The sequence below is a fragment of the Cervus elaphus genome, chromosome 22 (assembly GCF_910594005.1).
Source record: "Cervus elaphus chromosome 22, mCerEla1.1, whole genome shotgun sequence".
NCBI classification, from domain to species: Eukaryota; Metazoa; Chordata; class Mammalia; order Artiodactyla; family Cervidae; genus Cervus; species Cervus elaphus.
In genome coordinates, this window is record NC_057836.1 from 13,022,684 (window position 1) to 13,045,323 (window position 22,640).

At 54.9% G+C, this 22,640-nt stretch overlaps 2 protein-coding genes across 4 annotated transcripts; one reads left to right on the top strand and one right to left on the bottom strand.

The window, feature by feature from the left end:
* Window positions 1-2,309: 2,309 nt before the first annotated feature.
* On the top strand, window positions 2,310-10,600 carry ITFG2 (integrin alpha FG-GAP repeat containing 2). Its single transcript, XM_043881426.1, has 12 exons — window positions 2,310-2,612; window positions 5,716-5,811; window positions 6,355-6,396; window positions 6,490-6,661; window positions 7,386-7,525; window positions 7,892-8,040; window positions 8,428-8,525; window positions 8,699-8,752; window positions 8,856-8,947; window positions 9,072-9,189; window positions 9,530-9,703; window positions 9,826-10,600. The coding sequence occupies exons 1-12, from the start codon at window positions 2,517-2,519 to the stop codon at window positions 9,927-9,929; spliced, it is 1,335 nt and encodes a 444-aa protein (XP_043737361.1). The 5' UTR covers window positions 2,310-2,516; the 3' UTR covers window positions 9,930-10,600.
* Window positions 10,601-11,033: 433 nt separating this feature from the next.
* NRIP2 (nuclear receptor interacting protein 2) lies at window positions 11,034-19,210 on the bottom strand. Of its 3 annotated transcripts, none has more exons than XM_043882287.1 (6): window positions 18,706-19,210; window positions 15,063-15,200; window positions 13,877-13,959; window positions 13,096-13,217; window positions 12,759-12,818; window positions 11,034-12,515 (listed from the first exon to the last, which is right to left on the bottom strand). In XM_043882287.1, the coding sequence occupies exons 1-6, from the start codon at window positions 18,895-18,897 to the stop codon at window positions 12,334-12,336; spliced, it is 777 nt and encodes a 258-aa protein (XP_043738222.1). In that variant the 5' UTR covers window positions 18,898-19,210; the 3' UTR covers window positions 11,034-12,333. The 3 variants fall into 3 exon arrangements, with proteins under 3 accessions (XP_043738222.1, XP_043738223.1, XP_043738224.1); XM_043882289.1 differs by lacking the exon at window positions 12,759-12,818 and adding an exon at window positions 12,819-12,871 and having other exon boundaries at window positions 12,207-12,515; window positions 18,706-19,204; XM_043882288.1 differs by lacking the exon at window positions 12,759-12,818 and having other exon boundaries at window positions 18,706-19,208.
* Between the last annotated feature and the right edge of the window lie 3,430 nt (window positions 19,211-22,640).

Genomic DNA, 22,640 nt, shown 5'->3' on the forward strand with positions numbered 1-22,640 from the left:
GTGGAAGCTTAGGATTGGGGCCAGGATGCGAGAACCGAGATGTGGTAGAGCCAGGTGAGGCAGCACACGTGCCCGCCACAAAGGATGTGGGCTTACAGCACCAGGTACACGTGACGCTCCTTGGAAGAAAAGTTATGACCAACCTAGACAGCATATTAAAAAGCAGAGACATTACTTTTGCCGACAAAGGTCCGTCTGGTCAGAGCTATGGTTTTTCCAGTAGTCATGTATGGATGTGGGGGTTGGACCATAAAGAAAGCTGAGTGCCAAACTGATGCTTTTCAACTGTGGTGTTGGAGAAGACTCTTGAGAGTCCCTTGGACTTCAAGGCGATCCAACCAGTCCATCCTAGGGGAAATCAGTCCTGAATATTCACTGGAAGGACTAACGCTGAAGCTGAAACGCTGGTACTCTGGCCACCTGATGCGAAGAACTGACCCATTGGAAAAGACCCTGCTGCTAGAAAAGTTTGGGGGCGGGAGAACTGGACGACAGAGGATGAGATGGTTGGGTGGCATCACCGGCTCAACGGACATGAGTTTGAGTAAACTCCAGGAATTGGTGATGGACAGGGAGTCCTGGCGTGCTGCAGTCCATGGGGTCGCAGGGAGTTGGACACGACTGAGCAACTGGACTGACACACGTGTGACCCAGGGCCTTCTGCGTAGACCTGGCATGAAGCAGAAAGCTGCGGGCACTGCGCTCAGCGTCTGTCCAGACTGCCTCCTCTTTACTCTTCTGACCAGTTGCTCCCTGTCCTCATCCCACAAGCCATGAGAGCCACAGTACCTCCAGGACAAAAGGTGCCACCCCCTCCCCAGCTCCTGGGGCTTTCTTCCACTGTGTCAGATGATTCCACATCTCCAGGTAAGTCCCTAAGTTGTGTCCGACTCTGTCACTGCTATGGACTGTAGCCTGCCATGCTTCTCTGTCCATGGAACTTCCCAGGCAAGAATACTGGAGTCGGTTGCCATTTCTTCCTCCAGGGGATCTTCCCAACCCAGGGATCAAACCTGCATCAGCTGCATTGGCAGGCGGATTCTATACCACTGAGCCACCAGGGTAAGGTAGATGTCCTTATTTTTACAATGTTGACTCCTGAAAAACCCATGTGTAAATTAGTCTGGGCCTGCAGGCCTAAAGCTGAAAACCCACGGAGCACCTGCAGAATCTCACAAATAACACTTTTGATGCTCTGACTGATGAGGCCCAAAGAAAGGCTGCACTGGATTCAACATGGAAGGTTTCACTCCAAGTCTAGACTTGATGGGGACGTCCCATTTACACTATAGACAGAGACCCTTGAGGAGGGCAAGAGCTTTGTGCTGAAGGGCTAGACCAGACCCAGAATCCCAGCGACCCTGATTTCTAGCCTGAGGACTTTTCTGGGAACTCTGGCAGTCAATGACAGGATGTGGGTTTTGGCTCAAACAATTCTGGTTTGACCCACCTCCATAACTTTCTGCCTTGCTATTTTATCTTGCTGAACCTGTTTTTTTCAATAAATAATCTGGAATAAGCAGACAAGCTCACGTGCACTACCTACATGAGATAATATATGTGTAATGTGCCTTACAAGTGACTATATGTGCTTTACAAGTGATTTTCAAACTTTTACCAAGAGAGCATACCCACCATGGAAAAAAATTTCTTTACATAGTAAGTCTGTATTCACATATATGTGCGTTCAGTCGCATCCGGCTCTTTCCCACCCCATGGAGTGTAGCGCACCAGGTTCCTCTGTCCACCGAATTTTCCAGGCAAGAAGACCACAGAGGGTTGCCATTTCCTTCTCCAGGGGATCTTCACAAACACATGGGTCCAACAGGCATCTCCTGCAACTCACGCATTGGCAGGCGGATTCTTTACCACTGCGCCACCTGGGAAGCCCTATATACATGTATAAATATATACAACTGAAACAAAGGTTTCAAAAAAAAAAAAAACTTACCTTACTACTTGAGATTACTTGGCTTTTTCTATTTCATTTTTTAAAAAGCTGGTCCGGTTCACTACCCTCATTTCAAGACTACTAAAGGGATGTTAGTTTTCTTTCTTTTAAAAACATTGGAAACAAACAAAAAAAATTGGAAACCACAGAGTCGTTGGTTATTACAGTTATGATTCTCAGGGATGGTCTGGGGACTAGGAATCTTCACTGCCAGGGCAACAAAGGACGAGGTCAAGGTTATTAGGTCAAGCCCTCGAGAGCTCTGTTGTCAAGGAAACGACTCAGCCCTGCCAGCTTCGGCTGACCGGTACACGCCGCAACCTGCGGAGAGGAGGAGTGGCCCGAGGCCCTGTCACTCAATTCAGGCTCGGGAGCCCCGCCCACACGCCCGGCGCGCCCGGAAGGCCCACCCCCTCGCCGAGGTTTAGCGAGGTAGGCCGCGATTGGAGGTTCAGACGTTGACGAAGCTTTTCGCTTTGGGTGGCCTCTCCGCTCGGGCGGCTGTTGAGAGGGGCTCGGGGAACACTTAGCGGGGCTCCACGGTCCTTGAGCGCTCGGAAGTGCGATGAGGTCGGTTAGCTACGTACAGCGCGTAGCCCTAGAGTTCAGCGGGAGCCTCTTCCCACACGCCATCTGCCTCGGAGACGTTGACAACGACACGGTCGGTGCATGCGCACTGGAGACGCAGTCCTCTGCGCACGCGGGCGCGGGGCCAGGGGCGGGGGGAGGCTGCCGGCGCCTGCGTGCTGCGTGGGAGTGGACGGCGTGCCCTGCAGGCCGGGCGGCCTGCGCGCGTGCGCACGGGCGCTAGGGGAAATTCACTGGGAGGGGCCGTGTGGGCAACTCCGGTGCGCCGCGTCCTGGCTGCGTTGGTCCGGAGCGGTGTCCTTCTAGGGGCTTCCGAAACGGGCGCGCTGCGTGGTTCAATGACTTGTGTCCAGGAGGACCCAGTAAACTGCGTGGCCGGCTTCCCCGCCCTTTCGGGGCCGTCTTCCCTTTCAGAGCCTCGGAAATAAACACGGAGCGCGCGTGCGGCTCCGCAGGAGCACCTGCCGCCCGACCCGTCCTGGCCCGGCACACCGGACGGTTTTAGGCGCCTGGCCGGCCGGCCTTGGCTTAAATTACAAGCTCAGTGTCCATCTCCCTTTCCTCCCCTTCCTTCTCCCTTCGTTAAAGTGTGTTAATACCAGTAGAGCAGGCCCGAACCGCGTCTGGTGCTCGCTGAAGGCTCCGGGACGCCTCAGCGTTGTCGTTAGTGTTGGATTGTGGTCCGAGGACTCTGCGAAATTCTGGGGGATTCAAAAGTGGACAGAATACTCCCAGTCCGCCCCTCGTGGGGCGGGGGATAGGAGGGGTGGAGAGTGCGATAGTCAAAATAATAGGGAAATGTCATGAGCCCATTGATTAAAATGTGCCAAGGGTTCTAGGGTGGAGGCATCGAAGGGGGCCGTGGCTGTTGAGGGTGCGGGACCCTTTTTCCCCATAATCTCTCATAGTCTAAATGCAAAGCACATTGTTGCCCTTCTGTGGCTACCTGCGTCTCATCCTCACTTCCTTGTTCTATGCTGTCTTTTCCCTGGCAATACACTAGGGCTAAAACATCCCACCACTCACTCCCACCCCACCCCGCCCCGCCCCTAGCCTCCTTTGCCCTGTGATGGGAAAGGTACTTTGCTCTTCCTTCTCTAGGGAGGAAAAAGTTATTCTCGTAAATTTGTATTATGTTTTCTGGGCTTTCACGTTTCTTCATATACTAAGCAGTATAATTTAATGAGAAAATCAAGGGAGGCATTTTAGAGCAGTAAATTACCGAAGTGACTCTAGAGATAAGTCATTTTCCATTTCATCCGATCATCTTCTTTGTTTAAAAGGGAAAATTATATGCCTTTTCTCATAGCTTAAGTGTCACTTTTTTAAAAATTAAATTGTACTTTAATAACTGCATTGCACACTCAATTCTGCAATATTACATATATTATACTATCCTTAAAAAACAAAAGTTGTAAGCTAAATAATGACAGGAATTTTTAATCTTTTTTTCCGCTGCTGTATTCCCTTCCAACACCTAGAGTAGTGCCTGGTGTGTAATTAACACTTAGTAAATGTTTGTTGACTAAATGAGGGTTGTCAGGAAAGGCAGATGTTATTATGTATCTCAAAGCAATTTGAGGGCTTTACCTGTTATCAATAAATGTAATTTTAAAAAGGGCAAGTAGGGGAGGTAGTTGGCTAGTGATGGGATGTGGTCCACTCAGCCTGCATGAGTGTGGATAGACATTTTGTAACTGGTGCTCCAGGCCAGTCTTTGGAGATTCCGGGCCAGAAAAAAATACTTTTATTTCATCCTAATAAACCATTCACCTAAAGTTTTTTGCAAGTGATTTATTTCCTGCTAAGAGGGAGAAGCCAGGGGTGGAATACACACCCACGCAGAGAGAACCCGCTTCCTTTCTGTCCGCATTTCTGAGCAGAGCTGTGATCTGCAGCTTGGTCCTGTGGTGTCACCGGGTAACCTCCGGAGGCCAGGGCCAGGATGGCCTGCAGAGGCGCGCTCACGCTGGGGCGTCTGTCTTTGGATCCCCACCAGGGATTTTTCCCTGAAAAAAAACTAAAGGGCTGACTGGGCATTCTCTTTCATTCTTACTTTTCTTTGTTTCTTAAAAAAAAAAAATTCTAATTTGTCTATTAACGGAATTACCTGGCAGTCCAGTGGTTAAAACTCGGCGTTTCCACTGCAAGGGGCACAGGTTTGATCTCCAGTCCAAAAACTAAAAGATTGCTCATGCTTCACCGCTTGGCGGAAAAAAAATCAAATCTCTTGAGAAAATAGTATTCGTATGAGGACAGGAAGGGGTGTTAGATGTCCCCCTAAGGGGGAATCTTGAAACGACTTCTGGAAATAGGTTTATGGAGCCAGTTGGTTTTCATGGTTATCCCCTTGAAAGGGTTATCCCCTTTGGGGAACCTCTGGGAAAGAGGGCCCAGATGTAAATGGTGAAGAGGCTCCAGACTCTCCTGGTAGCCACCACTTGAGGGCACTAGAGGCCCAGAACTCAGATGCTGCTCCTCAGGCATGTCCACCTGCTTTGTGTTCTCTCTGAGGCACCAATATTAAAAGGTCTTGTTGCTAGAGGAGGGAGTGCCCCAGAGCCACCACTGTTTTTATTTGGCCTCTGATTAAATATGAACTCTGAAGGTAAATTCCTCAAGTATGTTAGTTGCTCAGTCATGTCTAACTCTTTGCGACCCTATGGACTGTAGCCCACCAGGCTCCTCTGTCCATGGGATTCTCCAGGCAAGAATACTGGAGTGGGTTGCCATTCACTTCTTCAGGGGATCTTCCTGAACCCAGATCTCCTGCAGGGCAGGCATATTCTTTACCATCTGAACCACCAGGGAAGCCCTAAATCCCCCAAAGTTGCATATGTGGGGTTGTTTTCAAAACGTGTCCTAGGCATCAGGGTGAATTACAAGAGCCAAAGGCAGGCAAGTAGGGCGTTGAGCTGTTCAGATGTCAGGCTCTTCTGAGATGGGTCACAGATTCTGTATTGCCCCTCCTCTGAGCTGCCCTGCCCTCAAAGCCCACACACCCGTGTGGAAATAAACTGGGAAACCATGGCTGTGTTGGTCTCAAAATATCTGTGATAAAGTCAATGAAGATACAGATTGAGGTCTTGTGGTTTCTGCAGGGTGGGCCGAGTCTAGAAGGCCTTGCGTGGCTCAGCAGGACCCAGCCTAATCCTCTCTTCTCTCTCCTTTTGAAGTTAAATGAACTGGTGGTGGGGGACACCAGCGGAAAGCTGTCAGTGTATAAGAATGACGACAGCCGGCCATGGCTCACCTGCTCCTGCCAGGGAATGGTCAGTATTCAACCCTGGGTCCCTCCTGTCGAGGCACTGTCGAAGCTGGGGGCCCCCATTGAGCTCCCCAGCGTGTGCTCGGCCACCAGCTCCTGGTTCGGGGCTCATTTGAGTCGGGGGGGGAGGTCCCCAGGCAGAGCTCTCCCAGCTGTCCCACATGGGCACGCATGCACACAGCTGGGCTGGTTTTCATTCTATGTGGTGGAATGACTCCCTTAGTAATTCACGGGTCTGCATAGGTTGCCTGATGGTATGAAGTACAGTAGAAAATGGTGGTGGTCATTTGATTATGTCTGGAAATGGTAGTCTGGCTCTCTTGATACATGTAGTTTTTGTTTTGTTTAAGCCCAGGTTGTCTTCACCGCTTTAGGTCCACGTACCGCTGTCCGGTACACGGGACCCAGAGCACAGTAACGGGATTAGCACAGCCGCTTGGCGCGGGCCATGTGCACGCGCTTTCAGCAAATGACAGAGTTGCAAGGAGGTCAGGGAGCACTGGGGTCCCTTGGCGTGTCCCCCAAGCTCCTCTCTCTTCTCTTGCAGCTCACTTGCGTTGGGGTTGGGGACGTATGTAATAAAGGAAAGGTAAGAAGCCCAGGGGCCCCCAGGCTTCCCTTGGCCTACCCCCGATTCCCGTGCTCTGACCACCAGCCCCCTCCTCTGCCTCATCTCACCCAGAACCTAGTGGTGGCCGTGAGTGCTGAGGGCTGGTTTCACTTGTGTGACCTGACGCCTGCCAAGTCCCTGGATGGTTCCGGGCACCACGAGACCCTTGGTGGGGAGGAGCAGCGCCCAGTCTTCAAGCAGCACATCCCTGCCAACACCAAGGTCATGCTGATCAGCGACATCGGTGAGCATGGCTGTGTTTGCAGGCAGCGGGGGAGTAGGAGTTGGGGCAGCAGAGCAGAGGTCAAGGGAGCCGGGGGGTCGTCAGTATTCATCTGGGTGGTGGTCATGCGTTTAACGCCGAGTTACTGCGCTCCTGTCATAAACCAGGCATCATCCTGGGCACTGGGGTTGCAGTAGTGAATAAAACAAAGATCATGGCCCTCTTGGACGTTTACAAGGTAGGGACAAAAAATAAGCAATAGAAATGGGGTAAGAAAATTAAATAGTACACTTGAAGGTATAGAGGAAATACATCAGGAAAGGGGCTGGAGGGTGTTGAGGGAGAGGAGTTGTCAGGGAAGTCCCTGCTGGGAGGGGTCATCTGAGCAGCAGGTCAGGGTTGAGGGGAGTGAGCCCTCAAGGTCAAGGTCAAGGATGCGGGGCAGGTACTTGGGCCAGAGGCCGTCTGGAGGGTGCCGGTAGGGATACGGGTGCATCAAGGCACTGGAGACGTGTACCCGGGGAAGAGATGACAGGCTCCGCAAGGCAGTTGCCTGGTTCTGGACATGAGGGAGGGCAGAGGAGCGGTCCCGGGCTCCAGGGGGCGGTGGCAGCTCAGCAGGTGGGCCCGAGGTTGAACCTGATAAAAAGTGCTGGTGCTGGAGAGGTGGGGAGGGCATGCTGGCAGGACTCAGCTGATGAAGGCAGACTTGGCTCCAAACCCGCCATGTTTTCCGGATGTGCAGATGGCGATGGCCGTTGCGAGCTGGTGGTGGGCTACACAGACCGTGTGGTCCGGGCTTTCCGCTGGGAAGACCTGGGCGACGGCGCCGAGCACCCAGCGGGGCAGCTGGTGTCGCTCAAGAAGTGGATGCTGGAGGGTCAGGTGAGCATCTGAGGCCGGAACCGCAACCCAGGGCTGGGGAGGGGCTCCCTCCTCCAGGGGACTTGGGGCCGAGGCGTGGGCGGAAGGAAGGGAAAATTGCCCTGTGACCGAGACCCAGAGGAGGTCACTTCCAGTGAGAGTCTTAGGGGAGACGGCGGGTAACGGGCAGACAGAAAGGGCCTCTGTGCTGAGGGTGTGAGGTGGGTGTGGTGTGTCGTGGCGGGTGGTCCCCAGGGACGCTGCCCTTCCCCTACCGCTGCCCTCGAAGGCTGAGGACGTGTCCCAGGGCCCCTACCCGCCTGCCCCGGCCTCTGCAGGCTCCCCCTTCTCTCCCAGCCTCCTGTAAGCCCCCATCCTCTGGTGCAGGTGGACAGTCTCTCGGTGACACCTGGGCCCCTGGGTGTTCCCGAACTGATGGTGTCTCAGCCAGGCTGTGCTTATGCGATTCTGCTGTGTACCTGGAACAAGGACCCAGGGGCGCCCCCCACCTCTGAGGGACCCATGGAGGGCACTCGGTAAGGGTTGTGTGGGTCTGTGGACAGTGGGGTCCCTGGCACTGAGGTAGGCGCCCAGGGCCGTGGACGGATCTGCAATTGGCAGAGCTGCGTTGGCCAGGTCCCCGCACCGGCAGCTGAACCCCATTAAGGAAGATTGTTCTGGGGCCAGGGAGTCCCTGCCATGAGTTGTAGCAACTGAGGAGGTTCTGGGGTTCCAGCCTGGCAGCTCCGCGCTCTCTCCCGCTCTCTCGACATGTCCCCTGGGCCAGGCTGGCTGGCCTGTCAAGTCTCCAAGCTGCTTCACGCCCTGGAAGCTCGTACAGAGATGAGCCCAAGGGGTTGGGAGAACCAGGCTTTCTTGGGCTCCCACTTAGCACCACCTCCCTCCCACCCCCTTCCCCACAGGGAGACCCCGGCCGCCCGGGACGTCGTGTTGCACCAGACCTCTGGCCGCATCCACAACAAGAATGTCTCCACTCACCTCATCGGCAACATCAAGCGAGGTGGGGGCGGCGGGGGCGGGGTGGTGCGGCAGGTACAGGGGTGAGTGGGGGGGGAGGTGCAGGGCCCCCCTGCGTCTCTAGCCCGCCCCCCCACCCTCAGTGCCGGCTCTGATCTCACCTCTCCTTCTTCTGGTCCTTCCCCCCACCACCCCCCCAAACCCCTCTCCACCCAGGCCACAGCCCCGACAGTGGTGCCTCTGGTCTCTTTGCCCTCTGCACCCTTGATGGTGAGTCCCCCAGGTCAGCTGCGGGCCGTGCAGGGTGGGTGATCGTGTGCCCAGGCTTCTGCGCAGAGATGGGGTCCCCAGCCCGGCCTGCCTCTCCCCGCAGGGACCCTGAAGCTCATGGAGGAGGCGGACAGGCTGCTGTGGTCGGTGCAGGTGGACCACCAGCTCTTCGCCCTCGAGAAACTGGACGTCACGGTGAGCGGGACCTGGAGGAGGGGGACAGCCTCCTCCTCCTCGGGCACTTTCAGTGGGACTGCTCTCCCTCCACAGCCAAGTTTGCTCCCTGCTCCTCCTACATCCGCTCTCTGGCCTTTTTCAGGGTAACGGGCATGAGGAGGTGGTCGCCTGCGCCTGGGATGGCCAGACGTACATCATCGATCACAACCGCACCGTCGTCCGCTTCCAGGTGGACGAGAACATCCGCGCCTTCTGTGCAGGTGGGACCCCTCCCCGTGCCCAGCACACCTGTCCCCTCGCTCCAGTGACCTGGGGAGAGGGGTCGTCACCCAAGAGAAGCTGCCCGTGTTCCCCGGGGCTGCCACTGAGACAGGAACTCAGCAAACACCCCCTGGGACACTGTCCTGCCTGGGTGTCACTTAGTGCCTGGAAAGGACCAGATACCTTACCGTTTTACTTGCTTTGCTGAGTTCCCGACAGTAGAAACAGAAAGGGGCCTTCAGTGTTCTGCTCGGGGCCTGTGGGCACCTGGAAACTGCTGACACAAACACCGTGGGGCCTGAGCCTCCCAACCTTGTCTCCCCATCCCTGACCTGCCAGGCCTGTATGCCTGCAAAGACAGCCGCAACAGCCCCTGCCTCGTGTACGTCACGTTCAACCAGAAGATCTACGTGTACTGGGAGGTGCAATTGGAGCGGATGGAGTCCACCAACCTGCTCAAAGTGCTGGAGGCCCAGCCGGAGTTCCGGGAGCTGCTGGGAGAGCTGGGCGTGGGTGAGCCCTGGGATTGGGGGTGCTGCTGGGAGAGCTGGGTGTGGGTGAGCCCTGGGCCCATGGCTGCGGGCACCCAGTGGCACAGGTTCCAGCAGACCCACCAGCCTCCGTCTCGCCCTCAGATCCCGATGAGCTGCCTGCCGCCCGCGCCCTGCTTCACCAAACCCTCTACCATCCAGACCAGCCTCTACAGTGTGCCCCTGCGGGCCCCCAGGACCCCACCTAGCTGGACCGGCTTCCTGGCAGAACAAGGAGCCTTCTGAACCTGCCCGCCCCCACCCCCCCACTAGCTGTCTGGCATCTGGAAGACAGGAAGTGCACATTACAGGGGAAGGATGGCGCCCCCCTTGGGTGCTGGGGACTGTAGACCTCCTGGTCGTCTTGGTGAAGGAAGAGACAAGCTGCCTGCCCCTCTGCCCATTTCCTTCAGCAGGCACTGCCCCTCACCCATCCCGTCAGCAGGCACTGCCCCTCCCCAGAGCCCCCCACTCCTGTTGTTTGTGAGGAGTGGCTACACACACAGGGCCCCCTACTCGGGGGGCCCCAACTTGTAAGGAGACCAGGCTTCGGGGCCAGAAGAGTGAAGGCAGTGAGGGCCCAGCCCCCCGCAAGTTCCGTCTCCTGCAGCTCCAGGCGACTAACCTTAGTGACTGTGACAGGAATGGCGAACCACAGATCTTTCACCGTGATGGGGTTACGCCCTCATTAACCCATTGTAGGTTGAAAATACCGTTAAGTGGAAAATGCATTTCCCACACCCCACCTGCTGAACATCACAGCTTAGCCTTGTCCATGTTAACTGTGCTCCAAGCACTTATATCAGCCTGCAGTTGGACACGATCACCTGACACAAGCCTCTTTTATAATAAAGTGTCATTATAAAAGTGTTAGAATAAAGTGGGTATCTTATGTGATTTACTAAATACCGTACTGAAAGAAACTGGTGACTGTGGGTACAGAATGGTTGTAAGTATGTTAATTGTTCACACTCATGATTTTAAAATCTGATGTGGGTTTTCGATCCCAACTACAATCAGAACGGTACCTGGTGCTCTTTATATCCCTTCAGCTGTGGATTCCTGTGCTCCAAGTCAGTGGTTTTCACATTGCAGGTTGCATGTCCATGCACACGTGTGTGCTGAGGGCAACATAGAATATCCCTACTGTGTGTGAGCTGTGTTCAGAGGAACTGGAAAACCTGTACTCAGTTACACTGACCCCAGCCAGAAGGTCACCCTGGGGGGAAGGTCCACGCTCATATTTTCTTCTGTGTGGGAGTAAGGGCAGGGCAATCATGCAGTGTCCTAGAAGCAGAGAAGGACACCAGCTTAGAGAAACAGGTGTTTATTCCAACAAAGTCGCTGCTGAGCTGAGGGCTTTCTTGGGCCTGGGGTCTGCAATGGCAGAAGCAACAGGTGGAAGGGAGAGGAACAGGGTGAGACCCAGGAGCGCAGGGGTCATGGAGGGTGACAGCAGGGGCCAGCACACTCCTGCACCTGTGCCAGGGAGCCCCTCCTCTGGGTGCCAGGGACATAGCTGAGGAAGGTATGCCCAGGGGGCGCAGCCTTTCCTGGGCCTGCTCTCATCTAACTTAGTCCGGGCTCGGGTTTTGTTTCCAACCCAAGGGGCATAGTCCCCTGGTCAGGTTACCTATACCACTGTTTTACTCTTCCCCCAAATTTGAGACTCAGACCAGCCAGAAGGACACCAGGCGCCTGGACCTTAAGGTTTGGGATCCTCTGTTCACAGTGAAGGTAGCAGAGCCTCCTTGGGTCTTTACTGGACTCAGGGCTGGGGTGGGGTGGGGTTGGGAAGAGCTACCAGTGCCAGAGAAGATGAGCTCAAGCTCAGGAGGCCAGAGGTGAGGGGCAGGAAGAAGGTTGAATGAGGTGGATAGTTCTGGAAGTAAGGAATACTGGCCAGGTAAAGTTGGTGCTGACAATCCCACCCTCCCGTCTGGCTTGGGGGGCAGTTCTCCACATGCCCCCCACCTGAAGTTCAGGGGCCTAGCAGGTGAGAAAGCAGGTGGAGGGCAAGTGTTTGGAGTAAGTCATAGAGGTATATCCAGGGTGTGCACGGGGCAATCAAAACAATAACCGGCTTCAGTTGTTTGTAGCCCCAGAAAAGGCAACTGATGAAAGAGCCCACCGCCTTGTGGACCGGGTGTTCCTCTCCCGACACGTCCCCGTCATGACGACGGTTTCTCTCTTGCTCAGCCGAGCACAGAGTCAGAAACGTGGGCCAGCAGGGCCAGGGCCCAGGGCCGGTGAGGGGGCAGGCTAGTTGTGAGGTGAGCAATGTGGAGTCAAGGCCTCGGGGGTGTTCAGGGTGGACAGGGCAGGCAGGGATAGGCAGCAGTTTGCAGCCCCGGACTTGGGGCACCCTGGCTGCGCCAGGGCCCAGCATGGAGCCCCGCTTTGCTGATGTCCTTTTCTGCAGTCCTGATGCGGCTCTGTTCTTGGGAGGGGATAAGGGAGGACAGGGAAACCAGAACCCTGAGGTCTCGGGCCCTTTCTAGGAAAAGCTTTTCTTGGGGGGCAGGGCAGGTGCTGAGAAGCAGAGGAGCATGGCCGCCAGCCAGGGAGACGGGACGGCGGGGTCAGGGTGGTGACAGGCGGGACAGTCCCCAGCTACCCAGCTCTAGTCATGCCCCATCCCCCAGGGCTTCGCCTCCTGAGGCAGGGAGTTTTCCCCTGGGGACCGTCCGGGGCTGCCATCGTCACTGGCCGGGCTCTTGGTACAAAGGCAGGAAGGGCAACTCCGAGAACGGGGCTTTCAGCCGCAGCACATGATGCTCCAGGTCGATGCAGCACTGTGGGTGGGGGCAGTGAGCTCATCTGGGCAGGTGACCCCCTTCCTTCCCACTGCACCCTACTCCTTGCGTCTCCCCATTTTCATGCACCCAGACTGCTGTCGAGAAGGGACCAAGTTCTCCATGTTCTTCAGTTGTAGGCAGATAAGGAACCTCTAAGGAATTGAGGGTAAAATTCCACATCCCCAACTCCCTTCTTATGTGATGGAGCCTGGCCCACGCGCCCACACCCATGCCTCCTACCTCTTTTTCCTGGGCCCCAGTTCAGGCCAGGGTGTGGTACCAGTGTGAGCATCGCCTTACCTGGAGAGAGAGCAGGGTCTGCAGGCCAAGGCAGAGTTCAGGACTCTCCACATCTGCGGGAACCATTTGAGGACATTGCTGTCCTCCTGTCAGCTCTTGCCCTTCTCTGCCCACCCCCGCCCAGGCCGGAGAACCTGGGGGATAATGGGAGCATCTTGGGGGCTGGGGTGCCTCATCTGTGTTGGCCAGAGCTGAGAGGCTCTGCCTTTGCCCCACCCAGGAGGGAGAGAGAGAATTGCTGAGACAGACGCTGGGCTCTGACGGAGCGAGGACTTACCTACCACCTGAGCCGAGCACTCCACGGTCTCCTGGCCCAGCTGCAGCTCCAGCTGCTCCACCAGGGCTGGGGGCCCCCGGTGCAGGTCCCCACCTGGGGCTTTTAGGACCCTCTTCCCTAACCTGCAGTTGGGAAGCAAGGGTTATGGCCACCACGGCCCCCACCCCCACACCATTAATGTCCCTCCCACCACATTTTGGGTTTGCAGCCCATCCCTGGCCCCACGTAGAGTCTAAATCCAGTCTTATCAGCCAGAGCCCCCACCAACTCTTTAAAAAAAAAAAAAAAGAAGAAGAAAACAGTTTTATTGGGACTTCCCTGGTAGTCCTGTGGTTAAGACTCCAAGCTTCCGTGACAGGGAGCTCAGGTTCGATCAGGGTACTAAAATCCCACATGCTGCATAGAGTGGCCAGAAATAAAATAATAATAAAATTAGTAGAGGTTGATACACATTTTTAAAAAAATCAATAAAATAATAGCGTTATTGAGGTATAGTTCATATATATAGTGAAAGTCACTTTTTTGTGTGACCAAGCCATGCAGCTTGTGGGATGTCAGTTCCTCAACTAGGGATTGAACCTGGGTCACAGCAGTGAAAGCCCAGGGTCCTAACCCGTAGACCACCAAGGAACTGCTGAAGGTCACCCTTTTAAAGTAGACAGCAGAGTTCTGCAACCATCACTACCTAATTTCAGAATATTTCCATCACCCCGAAAAGAAGCCCCTCCCCCACTGGTTTGCGCGCGCGCGCGCGCACACACACACACACAGCTCGCCTTACCCGAGGCGGCTGAGGCATCCAGCAGAGATTTGATTGTACTGGGTGCCCGTGTCCACCGCCACCTGAAGCTCCTGGTCCCGGCACTGAGAAAAAGGGAGGGGTCTCCGTGAGTCCCTGGGGGCGGGGGATGGGGGGGCGCAGGCGCAAGGGGGAATGGGCTGCGACTGACTGGGTCATCTTTCCCAGCCCCTGATAAGTCCCTTTCAGAAATGAGTGAAGGGAGTAAACTGAGTCTTTAACAGTGATTCTTCTGGGAGACATACAGCTGAGACAGAAGTGGATCAGATCAAGAATTGTGAGTGGTGAGCGCATACGTTTGGGGAGAATGCCGTCAGAAGTGGAGGAACCAGTGGAAGCCCTTTTGCTGAGAGGAGAGCCGAGCGCCTCCTGTTGGAGGGATCTGGGGTGTGAGTGAGGAGGGGTAGGGGTGGGGACCGCGGCACCAATTAGGAAACGAGACGCCGGAACCAGATTCGCCACTGCAGGTGAAGAAGGATGAGGTCGCTTTCTTTTGGATAAAAACAGAAGTTTGAGTTTGCACTTGATACCGCAAAACAAGTCTTTTCCTCCTTGTACGTGTTTGCTGAGGTCTGCTGTGCGTGGCAGGTGGGAGCGGAGGCAGGGGAGGCTGCCCCCCCCCCCCCCCCCCCCCCCGGTGTCAGTGCGGCGTGGAAGGTCACCCGTTGGGGGAGAGAGTGTCAAGCTCTGTGGGTTGAGGGGCTAGAGCCTTAGATGTTGAGCCAGAGGAAAGGCCCTTCCATTGGGAAAGTTAGGGGAGCATTCCTGGAGGAGGTGACAGCTGGGGCTGGAAGGGCATGGGATGACACCAGCCAGTAGGCAGAGGAGATCCCAGCAGAGACGGGCAGGAGGGAGCGGGCCTGTGTCAGGCAGGGCTCAGAGATGACCAGGCTGTGGCCTGGAGCGTGAGCTTTCCCAGGAGGGCTGCGTTACCCACTCGTGTGCGCCATTCGTGTGCAGAGCACACTCAGGTTTAAAGAGGATGCTTGGCTCACGGGAAAGGAGTCCTGTGGACCTCAGAAGACGGGGAGGCAGGGAGCAAAGAAGGTGGAGGACCCCAGTTCTAGGCCTAGGCTCGGGGAGGAGTGCCTTGGCTCCCCACCCCTCCTCACCTCCGGGGCAGAAGCGAGGGTGGGTGAGGGCAGCTGGGCCCAGAAGAGGTTCTCACCTTGCAATTGACCAGAAGCGCTGGCCTCTCGGGCTTGCTGGTCATCGTCCTGCTCTCCTGCGCCTGGGGAGGCTCCCCCTGAGGCCGGCCCGGGCTCCCCTCCACCACCAGGCGTCTCTGGATCACGCTGTGTGGCTGCTGCTCCATCACAAAATGTGGAGATGCTGAACCCGGGGCCTGGTCTACTCGGTCCCCGAGCTCACAAGTCCCAGGCTCTCCTGCTCAGCCCCACGCCTGGCCCAAGTCTTCCGAGAGTAAGAAGGGGCAGAAGCTTCCCCAAGGGTCCCAGCGGTCAGATCATAATAGCAGAGCAAGCCCCAGCATCAAATCACCCTGGTTTCCAGGACCCCAATGGATAGATCAGTGATGGAGAGATGGGGGGGAGGGGGGTCCATCCTGAGTTAGATGTGACATTGCAGGCACTGGTGGGATGCTGGGAGGCAGGTGGCAATTCTCTCTCTTATCTACAACACATATTTGGGGACATCTTTTCTTTTCTCCTTCCTCTGACCTCATTCTTCCATGGGATGCAGATCCCAGGGTTGACAGTGTGATGAAAAGAAGTCAAAGAAACAAGAACAAAAAAGAAAGGAAAGTCCAAATATTCTTCACTAGGAAGCTGGGAGCCATCCTCCCGTCCTTCACCCACAGCCACTCCGCCCTGTCCAGCCACTTCTTGGTTCCACCAGTTTCGCCTCCTGTGTTTACAGCCCACCTTGCCTTCTGTTACTGATTCGTTCAGCACAGCTCTCCCAAATCCCTGGGACGCCTCTGTTAGTCCATAAGAACCTGCCTCTCAAATCCACCTGCTCAAAGCCAGGGAGTCTCTGAGACTGTGCTACTCCAAGTGCCGTCCTCAGATCAGCGGCTTTACTGTCACCCATTAGAAGCACAGAATCACGACCTACTGAATCAGAACTTTGTTTTAACAAGATGTGCAAATAAGCTATGTGAACCTTGTTTTAACAAGACGTGCAAATGACCTACAGGCACAGGAAAGTTTGAGAAGCGCAAAGCAACCCGTCAGACCAAACATGTCTCTCCCTTGCTTGAAATCCATCAGAGGGACCTCCCTGGTGGTCCAGTGGCTAAGACTCTGCACTCCCAGTGCAGGAGACCAGGGTTCAATCCTCGGTCAGGGAACTAGAGTCCACGTGCCACAGCTAATTGTCCATGTGCCACAATGAAGAGCTGGCACAATCAAGTAAATAAATACTTTTTAAAAATATTAAAAAAGAAATCCATCAGAGCCTTCCTCTCCCCACTTTGCTTGCCTGGAGGTAACAGCCTGGTGAGCTGGCCACTGCCTCATCTCCCTCCGCTGCCATGCCTGGGCCAGGCTGTCCAGGCCTCTGCCCCTGCTCATCCCTCCTCCTGAAAGTCCTCACCCTTCTCTAGGCCAGCCTGGCTCAACTCACTTGTTCCAAAACTGCTGTCTGGGGGGAGGCTTTGATTTTCAGTCTGGGGTTCCGAGAGCATGCTGTCATCCAGGCAGGGTTCACCTCCTCCAGGAAGCCCTCTCTGACCTCTTTGCGTTCTTCCGTCCACACACCAGGTGGGGGCAGTGTTCCATCTCTCGTCCCCCGCCCCCTCCCTGGCATGCCTCTCACCGCTGTTTTCTGCCCTTGAGGTCAGGTCTGTATCTCACTCCTCCTTATATCCCAGGGCTGGGCTCGGCATACAGTAGGCACTCAATAGATGCCCACCAAAGAATGACTGTGTCCCTCCAGGCTCCACACATGATTCCTCACCTGCCCTCCTTTCATGGGAGCCTGGGACTGTTTTCCTACCCTGGTCTTAATGAGGCCCTTGAGGCTGCTCCTGCCGGCAGGCTGCCAGCAGAAGGCCTAGCTCTGGGAAAAGGGGCGGTGAGCGCTGGGAGCGGCTGGGAAGGGCGGCCCGCCCACCTTTCCCACGAGGGGTGCAGGCTCTGGTCCGACTCCCATGCATCGTGCTCCAGAGTCACCCAGGGAGGGAGACAGGGTCCCCCTAACTGCTGTGTCTTCACTCCCCAAGCCACACAAGATAGCTGCTCCAGATCGATTTGAGAGGTCCTGAGGGCAGAAGGCCTGATCTGCTATGCTGGAATACCAGTGTTACTAGAGCCCCTTTGCCAGGGCCGAACAGATGAAGGTGGGCTGATGAGAGCCGAGAACCTGCTTCCCTGCTCCCTTGGGGTCTCAGCGGTGCCCGCTGCTAGCAAGGCCGTTCTCTGAACTGAAATCTCAGTCTGCTCACTTTTCCCTTGAGTGGGGGTGCCGTTGGGCCGGCTTCCTGGAGGGGGAACAATTGGCTGGGAGGGAGTGGAGAGGGAGGGCTGGTTCAGGAAAAGAAGTGAGGGGCTGCATCTGGGTCCAGGTTTCTGGGGAGAGGGGACAGCTGGAGTGGCCCGAGGTCCCCCAGAAATGGCCTCACATGCCTCCCCTTGTAGGAGTCCCTCCTCTCCATCCCCCTGCCTACGAGGTGAGAGAGGCGACAGGGTGCCCCCAGCCTTTCTACAGAAGCTCTCCTCTCTTCTGAGCCAGAGGCCAGAGCCATCTCGTCTTCTCTGGACCCCGTGAACCTCACTTCCTCTCAGGCTAAATGGAGGAGTAAGAGTAACTGGAGAAGGGACTTCCCTGGGAGTCCAGCAGCTAAGACTCTGTGCTCCCAATGCAGGGGGGCCTTCAGTCCCTGGTTGGGGACCTAGATCCCACCTGCTGCAACTAAGAGTTTGCATGCCACAACTAAGACCCGGCGCAACCAAAATAAACATTAAAAACAGAAGAGTAGCTGGAGGAATAACAGCTTTTAGATGATGCTCCCTATTTCCCAGGCACTGTGCTAAGCCCTTTACAGGTTTAGCTGATGTAATCCTGACATTCCCTATGAGCTACAACCTGTTATTTTTATCTTCCTGTAACAGATGAAGAAACCAAGGCTCAGAGACAGAAAGTAACTTGCCCAAGTTGCTAAGTGCTAGAGCCAGGATCTGAACCCAAGATTCCAGGCTCTGCAGAAGTCCACGCTTTTAGCCCCTCCCTCTGTCGGAGGCGGGTGGTGAGTGTATGAAGCTGTCCCCTGACTCACCCACCCCTTGGTGGGCACTCCCTGACCCGGTATCCTTGCAGGGGGGGGCACAGCTGCTGCAGGGGGATGGAAGGAAAGGAGCCTGGAAGGACCACATCACCTAGGAGGAGCTGGGGGGGCCCTGAGGAGCTGAGTACCCAGGCCAGAGCCATGGGTGTTCTAGCAGGGGTGAGGGGGACGGGCAATGAATGTCCAGTCCCCGTGTGCCAGGACCTGTGGTTTCGGGAGAGGAGCAAATCACAGCATTGAACCCACTGGTCCTCCGGGCCCAGCAGTAAACTGCCCCCTGCAAGCCTCTGCTCTAACCAGCACTCTTCACCTCCCCAGAGGGAAGCCTGGAGCTCTCTAGGGAAGCCGAGCAATAGATAGGGTCCCCTAGAGCCACCAAGCCATGGCAACAACCCGGTGAGGAGCCGGGAATGGTCAAGGTGAACCCACAAGTCAGGGCCGCCTCCCCCTACCCTGGGGACAGGCAGGTGTCTGGAGGCTTGGGGTCTGCACCCTCCCAGCAGAGCCAGAGAAGGGGGGGGGGTCCCAGCCGCCCCGGGGAGGGGAGGGGAGAGGGTGGCCTCACCCAGTCCTTGGAGGTGCCGAGCCTCTTGAGGCCGTCCAGGGGCAGCAGGTCGGCCGAGTCCTTGTGCAGGAACTGGGTGGCCTGTCTGAGCCGGCGCTGCTGGCTCAGCCGGGCTCGGCCCCGAAGCTCTGCCTCCCGGCCCCTGTCCCCGCCGCCGCCCTCCGCCCGCGGGGCCTCCGGCCTGATGCTCATGGCCCCCTCGGGGCGGGCCGGGGGCTCCTGAGTGGTCCCGCCCTCCGTGCTCCCTGCCTCCGCAGCCCCTGCCGCGTCCCGGCTGCGGCTCTCCTGACCGGAGGGTCGTCTCGGCGGGAAGAAGAGAGGAAATAAATAAATAACGTGCAGGAGCAGCCGCGTCAGACATCAATTTCCAGAGCTTGCAGTAGAGGGAGCGGGGCTCCGGCTGGAAAAACCCAGCCCTGGAGGAGGCGGGGGGTGGGGGGGGGTGGCGGTTGGCAGGGCTGCAGCTGGCAGGTTCTGCAGCATCTCCAGCTCTGGGGTCCTGGCCGGAGTGGGCGGTGGAGGAGTGTATGTGTGTGTGCATGTGTGGCTGAGGGGGTGTATCTGTGCTGTAAACTGTCAGGGTATCCGTGCCAGGTGGTTGGAAAGGCAGCATGTGCCAGTGTGCGGGGGCAGGCTTGAGATGCAGGACAAATATCCCTGGGCATGTGTCTCCTGGGTTTCCCGGCCGTGCCCTCTACCTGGGGTTCTCTGCAGCCCCAGGGTGGGGTGCAGGCCAACACCTGGGGTGCAGGTTTGGAACAAGGAGGTCCAGCATCACATTTGTCTCAACAGGGAGCCTCTTGCCTTCTGGGTCTCAACCTTTTAGCATCCTTTGCTCCTTTACTCTAGGTCCTGGGTTTCAGGGTTGGCAAGAGCAACTCTGAATCTTCCTACTAGTAGGGCCCCAGCTTCCCCTTCCCCTTTGTGTGAGGCTCACTGAGTCTTGGCTCTTTTTTTTTTTTTTTTTTTTAATTTTGGCTGTGTTGGGTCTTAGTTGCAGGATGCATGATCTTGGCTGTGTCGTGTGGGATCTTTCATTGCAGCACATGGACTCTCTAGTTGTGGAGTGAGGCCTTCAGTAGTTGCAGCCAGCAGGCTTAGTTGCTCTGTGGCATGTGGGATCTCAGTTCCCCTGCCAGGGATCGAATCCGAACCCCCCCACATTGCAAGAGAGAGAGAGCATTGGTGCTCCATGGTGTCTGGCTCTTTGCAACCCAATGGACTGTAACCCGCCCTCCCCAGGCTCCTCTGTCCATGGGATTCTCCAGGTAAGAATACTAGAGTGGGTTGCCATTTCCTCCTCCAAGGGATCTTCCCGACGCAGGGATCAAACTCGAGTCTTCTGTCCTGGAAGGTGGACTCTTTACCTACGTGCCACCTGGGAAGCCTTCTGCATTGCAAGGCAGAATCTTAACCACTGTACCACCAGGGAAGTCCCCTAGCTCTTTTTTAAACAGTTATAATTCAAACATGCAGAAATTTATAAGGAATAAACAATACCCTTTACTCCCCATCTCATTAAAAAAATTTAAAAAAAATGCCACAAACATACATGAAGCTCCCTGGGTGCCTTTCCTCCCCAGATAACATTTGGTCTGGCATCTGGGGCTTCTCCTTCCTCTCTTCAAGCACATACGTAAATGTGTATCCTAAGCAGTGTCATTTCATATTGCCTGACCCACTGTAGACATCCTTCTGCAATTTTTTTTTTTTTTAGGCATGTGGGATCTTCACTCCCCCATTAGGGATTGAACCCATACCCTTTGCATTGGTAGCTCGGAGTCTTAGCCACTGGATGGCTGGGGAAGTCCCAATTTGCTCTTTCTTGCTCATTATTTTATTGGTGAGATTCACCTGTGGGCCATGTGTAGCTCTAGTTAATTCACTTTAATTACTGTATAGTATTTCTCTAGTGAATACATCACATTTAGGAAATTTAGGTTATTTTTCATTTTTACAAACAAAGATGCTGTGAACATTTCTTGCACCTGTCTCTTGGGGTAAGCATTCCTGTAAGCACCTGTAAGCATTCCTAGGAGTGGGATTGCTGGGGCATCAGATATACATCTTGCCTCTTTTGCCATGATGCCAAATTACCCTCCAAAGTGTTTGTACCAGCCGGCACTCCATCAGTAGCAGACGGGGTTCCTTGGCTCCACTTCCTGGTCAGCACTTGGTATCAGACTTTTCCTTTTTAATTTATTTGGCTGCCCAGGTCTTAGTGGTGGCACTCGGGTCCTTTCGTTGTCATATGCGGGCTCTAGTTCCCTGACCAGGGATGGAACCTGCATCCCCTGCCCTGGGAGCACAGAGTCTTAGCCACTGGGCCCACAGGGAAGTCCACTCAGACTTTGTAGAGCCCTGATGCATTTGCCATCAAATTTTTCTCTCCAGCCTTTTGTCCTCACCATCATTGGCACGCCCTGGTCAAGGTTCTGCTGACTTGTGTTGGACACTCACAGGGTGAGTCTTGACCTGGGCCCTGCTCCCTGGGGCTCGATCCCATCCAGGCAACCCAGAGGCATATGCCCATTCCGACCAGGCAGACATTCCCCTGCCCCACTGCGGACCACGCCTCCTTGAGGCACTTTGCAACCACACCAATTACTTTATGATCCCCATTTACAGGCGAGATGTTAGGGGTTCAATCGTGTTCCCCCCAAATCCATATGTTAATGACCCAACCTCTAGGGAGTTTCTTAGGTGGTGCTAGTGGTAAAGAACTTGTCTGCCAATGCAGGAGATGTAAGAGACACAGGTTTGTTCCCTGGGTGGGGAAAATCCCTGGAGGAGGGCATGGCAATCCCTTCTAGTATTCTTGCCTGGAGAATCGCATGGACAGAGGAGCCTGGCAGTCTATGGTCCATAGGGTTGCAAAAAGTCAAACATGACTGAGCGATTTAACTCGCATGCACACACACAAACCCTAGGACCTCAGAATGTAACCTTATTTAGAGATAGGATCTTTACAGAGATAGTCAAGTTAAGATGAGGTCATCAGGGGGGCCCTAACCCAGTATGACTGTGTCCTTCTTTTTAAAAATTTATTTGTTTTTAATTGTAATACTTGCTTTACAATATTGTGTTGGTTTCTGCCATACATCAACATGAACCAGCCACAGGTATACATGAACCAGCCATAAGTATACATATGTCCCTTCCCTCTTGAGCCTCCCTCCCACCCCTCTAGCTTGTCATAGGCACCTGACTTGAGCTCCCTGTATCATGCAGCAAATTCCCACTGGCTATCTATTTTACACACGGTAGTGTTTATGTTTCCATGCTACTCACTCATTTCATCCCACCCTCTCCTTCCCCTACTGTGTCCACAAGTCTGTTCTCCATGTCTGTCTCTATTCCTGCCCTGCAAATAGGTTTATCAGTACCATTTTTCTAAATTCCATACATATGCATATATATGATACTCGTTTTTCTCTTTCTGACTCAATTTACTCTGTATATCAGGTTCTAGGTTCATCCACATCGCTACAACTGACTCAAATCCATTCCTTTTCATGGCTGAGTAATATTCCACTGTGTATATGGGCTGTGTCCTTCTTTAGTCAGTCAGTTCAGTCGCTCTGTCGTGTCAGACTCTTTGTGAGCCCATGGACTGCAGCATGCCAGGCTTCCCTGTCCTGCACTGTCTCCTGGAGTTTGCTCAAACTCATGTCCATTGAGTTGGTTGCCATGCAACCATCTCATCCTCTGTCATCGCCTTCCCCTGCTGCCTTCAATCTTTCCCAGCATCAGGGTCTTTTCCAGTGAGTCAGTTCTTCGTATCAGGTGGCCAAAGTATTGGAGCTTCAGCTTCAGCATCAGTCCTTCCACTGAATATGCAGGACTGATTTTCTTTAGGATTGACTGGTTTGATTGCCTTGCAGTCCAAGGAACTCTCAAGAGTCTTCTCCAACACCACAGTTCAAAACATCAAT

Excerpts from the sequence above, each read along its gene's own strand:
- ITFG2 (XM_043881426.1), top strand. The coding sequence starts at position 2,517 with ATGAGGTCGGTTAGCTACGTACAGCGCGTAGCCCTAGAGTTCAGCGGG. Across the intron at positions 6,662-7,385 it reads CATGCTGATCAGCGACATCG|ATGGCGATGGCCGTTGCGAG; the intron begins GTGAGCATGGCT and ends CCGGATGTGCAG. Across the intron at positions 8,753-8,855 it reads TGCCCTCTGCACCCTTGATG|GGACCCTGAAGCTCATGGAG; the intron begins GTGAGTCCCCCA and ends CTCTCCCCGCAG.
- NRIP2 (XM_043882287.1), bottom strand. The coding sequence starts at position 18,897 with ATGAGCATCAGGCCGGAGGCCCCGCGGGCGGAGGGCGGCGGCGGGGAC. Across the intron at positions 13,960-15,062 it reads CGCTTCTGGTCAATTGCAAG|TGCCGGGACCAGGAGCTTCA; the intron begins GTGAGAACCTCT and ends CCTTTTTCTCAG. Across the intron at positions 12,516-12,758 it reads CTGGGGCCCAGGAAAAAGAG|TGCTGCATCGACCTGGAGCA; the intron begins GTAGGAGGCATG and ends CCCCACCCACAG.